The sequence below is a fragment of the Microplitis mediator genome, chromosome 2 (genome assembly GCF_029852145.1).
Source record: "Microplitis mediator isolate UGA2020A chromosome 2, iyMicMedi2.1, whole genome shotgun sequence".
NCBI classification, from domain to species: Eukaryota; Metazoa; Arthropoda; class Insecta; order Hymenoptera; family Braconidae; genus Microplitis; species Microplitis mediator.
In genome coordinates this window covers 3681879-3690074 of record NC_079970.1, presented here as the reverse complement: position 1 = coordinate 3690074, position 8196 = coordinate 3681879, and the positions used below count along the sequence as shown (strand labels likewise).

Below are 8196 nucleotides of genomic sequence, written 5' to 3'. Positions count from 1 at the left end.
AATTCTTTTATTCAAATAAAAAAAACTTTATTAACTTTAAATGAACACATTATTTTAATTATTAATTAACACCATCAATTAGATTCCTATCTATAAATTCTTTAAATTAGCAGGTACAAGTGCATACGTAGATAAATTTATAATTTATTGGAACTTTAATAATTGTTCCTCTTTGTAATAAACATTACTCGCATAATAATAATCATTTTCATCTATTTTCCACATCATCAACATATAAATTGCCATGATAGATGACAGTAGAAACCGATCGATGCTACAAAACAAAATAATTTATAATTTAAATTCAAAAATTTATCAAGTTATTGATGTCCCTATCAAAAAAATCCATGTGGGATTCCATGGGAACCCATGAGAATTCATACAGGAAAGTATGAATTTATATAAGAATTTATGTAGGAATCCATGTGTACCTGGATTCTCATATGGGAAACCCATATAGGAAACTGGGTCCCTGAATTCCCATGTAGAAAATCCACATAGAAAATTGTGGGTACCTAGATTCCCATATAGGGATTCATATATAAATCTGGATTTCTATATAAGTAATTTTTGTAGAATCCGGGGTATCGGGATTTGAATGTCTATTGTCTATTGATACGCGTATATGAATAAATGAGCAAATTAATTGACACTATTGGCAGGATACTTTTTAACAAATAATTAATCAATTGATGCTCTCTCAAATAACTTTAATAAAACACTAAATTAGGAATCGTATAAATGTATTGTACTCCAGGAAAATTTATGAAACCACATACACTTTTTATGGTATTTGTATCAATACCCTGACGCTTTTTGTTAATTTTTCAATTCCTAATCTGTACAAGATTCCTGTATGAATTTTGACATGCTGCAGATTCTTATGGGAAACGAGGTAAAAATTCACATGCAAGTCCATACTAGATTCCCATATGGCTCTGGCATGTTGAAGATTCCCATAGGAACCCATGTGAGAATCTATATCAGGATCTATGCTGAATTTCTATAAGAAACAATATAGAAATTCATCCAAAAACGTCATGAGGGAACCCACATAAGAATCTACGCTGGATTCCCAGGTTCCCATATGGATTTTTCTGATAGAGACAGTATATTGTGTGGCAAGGGATGAAACAATATGATCCCTCGCTGTCAGCTCAAGGAGTCACCCTCACCCTCGTATGAAATCGTGTTTTCTCATGTGCCACATTTTTTATAATTACCTGCTATGAACCGTTAAGTTTTATGTCTGTCATCAGTCTAAATACGAGTGATAGCGCATGTACAAATTCAAATGTCAAGACTACGCAAGAAACTAAAGAAATGTTATCCGTTGAAACGCGTCGGTCTAAAATTAACTTGATTTGAATGACTACTCAGACATCGAAACTGGTTTCAATGCAGGTAATTTAAAAAATTTATAAATACAAGTGCTTACGTCATATAGGGATGAATCCAAAAGATGATCATAAAACCAACGAAACTAGGATGTCTCATATGATCCAAATATCTTTGGTACTCTTTAGACTTTACAGCCAACCCACCAGGTTGATTAATTAATTTGCAGTAAATTTGTTTTAATCCCAACAACTCGGTAACATCCAACACGCAACACCCACTGAATATTACGGACCATCCAAATAAATGTAAAGCAGAAAATAAAATCCACAAGTAATTATTCGAAGCTGTATCAACTTCCCACAGCGCGATCCAAGGCACAGGTTCCCAGTTTCTTATCAAATAATCCAGAGACAATGAACTCAATGCATTGTAAAGACTTCTCTCGTATTCTGGTATAAATAATTTTTTATAAAAACTCTTGATGAATTTACTGGCCATCACAGAATGCTGGATCATGAATACAAACAACAGATAAAGATTCATCAAAAGTTTCCTGATGATTGTCATGAGCAACTCATCTTCTACAAGCAAAAATAAATAAACAAAAAATTTCCTACCCATACGAATAAATAAATAAATAATCACCTGTAGTTTGAATAGCCTTGTGATTTTCATTATGACCGGAAGTAAAATATATTAAACAATAAATAACATAAAATGTATAAAAAAAACTGGAGCTTCCTATCAGCAAACTGACTAAATTTTTCACCATCATCTCAAACTCTTAATTATTATTTACAAAATTTTTTTTAACTGAACCAATTAATTATTCGCGTACCCAATCACTGATGAACTTTTAATGATTACCAACTTAATTAAATAATTAATTATTTATTTTATTCAAATTTATTTGACATTTAAAAATAATTTATATGATAAAGAAGTAAAAACTGTCATTTTTAAATCTGCACCAGGTATTTTTTCAAAAATACCAAAGATGGCGCCACGCTCAATTTTTTTTTTTCACCAAAAAATAAATCAATTTACTCATTTTTATTTTATCTTTATATTAAATAATTAATTTATTTGAAATATGAATTAATCTAGTCCAGGTAAATGTATGATAATTAATAATGACTAATAAAAGTCATGTGTAAATAAAATAAAATGGAATTAAATAGCTGATGTATGAATGGTCTGAGCCTGAGTCTCGGCAATATAAAGGAATGATAATAATGGCGCTCGTGTCATTGCTCCAATGGACACCCTGGAAGTAACAAGTCTTGTGGTTTGCACTTAACAAATAAAGGCAAACCAGTGCCATAAAATAAACAATAATTAAATATTTAAGTTAAAATTAAATAATTAAAACAACATAAATTAATTATCATCTGCAAATAATAATCATAATATATATCATCAATGAAGTTTTTAAAACAACAAAAAGAAACAAAAGACAAAAGGCCCTAAACAATTGTTGATAATTAATTGTTCAATAAGCAGAAGGCACGCATCCATTTTTAAATTTCTGCCTTGATACCAAGTCGCCTTATTAGCTGATTACTTAATTGATTATTTATTTATTTATTAATTGTTGATTTGATTTTTTTTAGTTTCGAGTTTTAAGTTCAAAGTGGGTGTTAAGTGTTTAATTAAAAGTGTAACACATTGGATACCAAAGACAATGGATTACGTGTTGATAAAAGACATACGACCCGGACAGAAAAATATAAATGTGGTATTTATTGTTCTTGAGGTTGGACACCCTACAATAACTAAAGAAAACCGCGAAGTTCGAACATTTAAAGTTGCCGATTCAACCGCGTGTATGAATGTCTCGATTTGGGACGAACCCGGACAATTACTGGTACCTGGTGATATTGTCAGACTTACTAAAGGATACGCGTCTGTTTGGAGACAATGTTTGACTTTGTACTCGGGTAAAAATGGTGATATACAAAAAATAGGTGAATTTTGTATGGTTATTAATGAACAATTAAATATGAGCGAACCTAATCCGGCATTAGCACAACAACTTGTTAATCAAGGTGGTTCTGGACCACCTGGTAATATTAATAATACTATTACTAATAATGGAAATGCTAATAATATTGCTGGCACACCAAGACAATCACCAATTGTAAGCTTTTTTTATTTATTTTATTACTTTTAATTATTGTAATTTACTTATTTTATTTTTTATTACTTTCTAGGCTATTCAAAGCAACTCAACTACACCAAATACACCAGCAACGGCAAGTAGTTCAGCTAAAAGTGGGAATGGTGGTGGTGGTGGTGCTGGTACTGCTGGAGGAGGTACCAGTTCAACAGGATTACCTGGAGGTTCTGCAAGATTCACAGCTAATGAAAGCACTCCAAAGACAACAACTAATCCATCGACTGGGAAAACCAGCGCACGTGGCCGAGGTAATTACAGGAATGGAGGCCGCAGTGATCGCAGATAACATCACGAATCCCCAATAAATTCAACTGTAAAAAATTGTGTCTAAATTAAATGAGACTTTTATAAACTCGTCTCATTTAAATGTAAAATATTGTGTTCTCAACACTCATGTACAGTACGCGAATAACGTTTCATTATTTTTTTTTTTTTTTGTTTTCACTTAAATTATTAAATGTAAACAGGTGTTTTTATGCTTATATTTAATTTAATCCCATACTTTTCGAGATACTTTTTTTTTCTTTGAGTGAAGAATTGTCTACTTTAAATAATTGTCAGTATAAATTTTAATTGATGGTTATCAATAAGAGTATTTTATTTAAATAGCCACACACATGCAGTAAAAAAGAGTTCGTCAAAATCTACACATGTTGTGTGTAAAAAAAAGTCACACACGTTTATGTTAAAAGTAAAAATTTTCCAATAATTATTTTGTTATGGTCACGAATATTTTTTCTGCCCTCCGGTCGGAAAGTGAAAACTTTGAACGAAGTTGTAACTTTCCGTTTCCGTCGAGCAGAAAAATAGTATACGCACCTTGGCCAGTAAAAAAAAAAAAAGCCTCAGGCCACATGTTTGTCAGCCTCGACCAACAATTACATGTGATCTGAGACCTTTCTTATTTTTCTGGCCTAGATATGTAATATGCTATCAACATATATTGTGTTAATTTAAGAGCAATCTTTTAAAAAGTATTACTTTCGAATAAAATAACATTTTTAAAAAGTCAATCAATTAAAGCTGATCAAGCAAAAGAATAATTAACGCGTTTTTTTTTACACTTTGATGAATCCTTTATTACTGTGTAGACAAATGATTTTTTGTATGATTCAATTTACTGATGAACCTTAAAATCAAATTTAATTTTAGTATTAAAAACTCATTAGTTTGATAAGAGTTCAGTATCACGACTGGTCAACTCATGATATATCAATTTTCTTATTTTAAAAATATTACTTTCGGGTTAATTTTGAAATGCTTGTACTTTTTCGAAATAATGTATCCGTTGATAATATTTACTAGTATTTTAATTTTACAGATGTTCATTAATAACATAAAGTACAGTATCAGATATTTTTTTTATAAGTTTTTAAGTTATGAAATATTAATGTGTATCAAGCAACATGTTGATCTAACGCACATGTTTTATGTCTACATCGAATAAAGATTATTTCCCATGGATACTAGTGACAGATGAAGCAACAGCTTTATCTCGAGTGCGTCATCAGCTCATCAGTAAAGCTTTTGAATGTATTTTACTTTTCACTGTATCTAGATATACATATACTAGAAATATAAAACTGTGTGGATGTTGTTTACTTCGCCGTCCTTAGTAATAGATAGAAAAATAATTTATATATTTTTAATACTCCATTTTATAACTAAAAAAATGTGACCAGTCGCGATTCTAAATTATCTTATTTTTTTTAAATCATTACATTTTTTCAGTAAAAAATTAAAATTTTAATTCAATTGTTTCTCATAATTAATTAAATTAAATTATAATTATCCTCAAAAGTAATCATATACTTTTTTTAGGATTTATTCTTAAATAAAAATTCTAAATATACAATAAAGAGAAGGGCTTAATGTTTAATAAGGAAATAGACCCAATTATTGACACGATAAAAAGTAGGGTAGAAATTGAAACTTTAATCAATTTTTAAAAATAGAAAAACGCCACGACATGCAATAAATTGTTGGTAAATAAAACCATTGATGTATAAAGAATGTGATAATTTTAATTATTTAAATTGATAAAAATATTAAATTTTCTCATCATATTTTAAGGATAAAGAAAAACTTGGGATTACGAGGAGTACGAATATCTCCATGTATTTTAATAGATCTAGAGCATCTTAAGTAGCACACTTGGTTTTGAGGCTGTTTTTTGACCTATCGATTACACCGAAATATTTACAAAGCGATTAGAAATTTATCACCGAAAAAATATCTGCTTAGAGAACTTGACACAAGCGATGACAAAAAGTAAATTGCAATTAATGGCCAAATAAGTCATCTAAATAATTTTTTAATTTAAATTATTTTTTTAGGACAGAAAAAAAGACGAATTTCCTATGATTCCTAAGACCGACATACAGATGTCTTATTTATATAAAAAAAACTTGGCATTAAGACAAAAATTGTCTTGTCCTTTTAAAAGAAAAATGTTTATGACATTTAAAGGTGTGTCTGTGCTACTACCCTGTTATGACAAAACGACGTATCTCGAGATACGCTGTTTTGTCGTAACAAAGTTAAAAAGGTTTATTTAGTGTCACTTAATAATAGGGTATCATCAAAATTTTACTAATTTAATTAATTATGCCAATAATATTGATCAAATGTGTGTATAAAAGAAATGAAAAAAAAACGTATCTTTTTTGCATTGGAAATTTAATTCTTTGAGTTACAACGCTTTGTCATAACAATTTCATCTATTTATCAAAATAAGAATTAGTTTCTTACGATACAAAAAACGTATCTCGAGTTACAACGTTTTGTCATAACAGAAATTAATTTTTCTGTTAAATTGTACTCAAATTCTGTTAAAACTTTAAACGCTATTTTCTCAAAACTATAATTTTTGAGATACGTCGTTTTGTCATGACAGGGCAGACTTGTGATAGTTCAGAGGAAAAAAACCAAGACGTAAATATACAATAAATAAATGCGTTCAGAGCGGCAAGTCAAACTTGCCGATAATATTATTTTGTTATATTTAATATAAATAATAAATAAAAGTTTTAAACGCAATTTCCATGCTTCTGATAATTCAATAAATAGTCTACTGTTAGTAAATATGAATTATTTTGTATGATTACTTCAATTTATCAATTATTGATATGACGTTTATTCTTCATTGGTGTCGAAGTTTCGTGCTCTTTTCAAGGACGTCTCAAAATTGCTACTTTTTTTTTATCTAATTCTGTACGTTATAAATTTCTTTTAAAAATATTTAAGTGAATAATTCATTTTAAAAAAGTGTCAATAATCGGGTCTTTGAGCTAATTATCATTTGGTATTTCCATGATTATTTAAATAAAAGTCGTAATTTATTTAAAAAAGATCAAAATTCCGATAAATTTATCAGTGAATATTCTGATAAAAAATAATTTTTTAAAATATGTAAAAATAAAAATATTAAATAATACTATACGATTACTATCGTTATTGATAATTAAGATTTATGCTAACAATTATTTTAAAAAACAAACCAATCACTCAATTTTTTTTTTTTTTTCATCCAATTAAGAATGTGATGATTTTTCGTACATGAAACTTAAAAAAGTGAAATAAAAACGCTTAGTAGTTTATAATTAAATAAATTAAGTAATTAATAATACTAATGATCGATGATTGAAGATTTAAAGTAAGAATGTACAATATTGTAAGTTTATTTGTTTTATAGATAAACATATCGACTGTATACATTAATATATATATTAATTAATTAAATTATTAAGATAAAATTTATTGAATTAGATTTTAAAATGTCTTGTAATAATTTTTTGTTAATAAATCATTTTTAAAATGAAAATTTAATTTGTGTATTGATTTATGTTCCTTAAATCGTATTTCAAATTTTTTTTGAAAAATAAATTATTAGAAATTGCAGAAAATTCAAAATCGTACGTCGAAAGAAAATGGCGGCAGAATAATAGAAAAATATTTACAAAAATAAAAAAAAAACACTTGAGTGTTTGAACAAACCTTGGCGGGGAAATAATATGCAGAAGGGTGTCCTAATACACTTGGAGATTTAATTTAAATTGCTCCAAGTGTATTGCAGCTAAAAAACGTCACTTAACTGCTATTTCCCCACCAGACGATGCCAGATGATTTTGCTCAGGAACCAGGAAGTTTTTAGCATCAGCAACACTTTACACTATCACCGAACACTTAACACTTTACACTAGCACTGAACACTCAATACTTAACTACACCATAGACACTTTGCACAATTTAAATTAACAAAAGATAAATTTTACAATCACTGCACAATTTAACATGACGCCACTGCGATACTGTTTCAATTCAAACGTAAAGAACAAAGAAGGATCTGGACTGCTACTGCCATTGTCGATGATACTGACTGCCGCTATCGAACCGCCAGTTGATACAAAGCAATCGATTTCGCAATTCATTGACCGCCCCCACTTTAGCAAAAATTTAAACGTTGAATTCAGCGACGCGCAGTAGCGCCAACGACGCGAAATTTCAAAATTGAAATTTAATAATTTCATTTAAATTTATATGTTTCAATAATTATATTATTTAGACTATGAAATATACTCGAAAATTTTTATTTTCATCAATAATTTATGAATTATTCTCATTACTTACGCGGTAAATTTGAATATTTTTAAATAAATGATTAGGAATTGAAGAAT

General features: G+C 28.8%; 2 protein-coding genes across 3 annotated transcripts; one reads left to right on the top strand and one right to left on the bottom strand.

The window, feature by feature from the left end:
- Positions 1–14: 14 nt before the first annotated feature.
- On the bottom strand, positions 15–2393 carry LOC130663096 (nurim homolog). Of its 2 annotated transcripts, none has more exons than XM_057462165.1 (3): positions 1987–2393; positions 1439–1922; positions 15–274 (listed from the first exon to the last, which is right to left on the bottom strand). In XM_057462165.1, exons 1-3 carry the CDS (start codon positions 2114–2116, stop codon positions 145–147), a joined length of 744 nt encoding a protein of 247 aa, XP_057318148.1. In that variant the 5' UTR covers positions 2117–2393; the 3' UTR covers positions 15–144. The 2 variants fall into 2 exon arrangements, with proteins under 2 accessions (XP_057318148.1, XP_057318150.1); XM_057462167.1 differs by having other exon boundaries at positions 1439–1919.
- A 196-nt stretch (positions 2394–2589) lies between these two features.
- On the top strand, positions 2590–7029 carry LOC130663097 (SOSS complex subunit B homolog). The gene is made up of 3 exons (XM_057462168.1): positions 2590–2847; positions 2955–3481; positions 3555–7029. Exons 2-3 carry the CDS (start codon positions 3026–3028, stop codon positions 3804–3806), a joined length of 708 nt encoding a protein of 235 aa, XP_057318151.1. The 5' UTR covers positions 2590–2847; positions 2955–3025; the 3' UTR covers positions 3807–7029.
- The last annotated feature ends 1167 nt before the right edge of the window (positions 7030–8196 follow it).

Bases quoted from the DNA above. Each gene is read 5' to 3' on its own strand.
- LOC130663096 (XM_057462165.1), bottom strand. From the start codon at position 2,116: ATGATGGTGAAAAATTTAGTCAGTTTGCTGATAGGAAGCTCCAGTTTT. The intron at 1,923-1,986 runs GTGATTATTTAT...TTTTGCTTGTAG, and splicing joins CAAGGCTATTCAAACTACAG to AAGATGAGTTGCTCATGACA. The intron at 275-1,438 runs GTAAGCACTTGT...TTTGTTTTGTAG, and splicing joins TGGATTCATCCCTATATGAC to CATCGATCGGTTTCTACTGT.
- LOC130663097 (XM_057462168.1), top strand. From the start codon at position 3,026: ATGGATTACGTGTTGATAAAAGACATACGACCCGGACAGAAAAATATA. The intron at 3,482-3,554 runs GTAAGCTTTTTT...ATTACTTTCTAG, and splicing joins CACCAAGACAATCACCAATT to GCTATTCAAAGCAACTCAAC.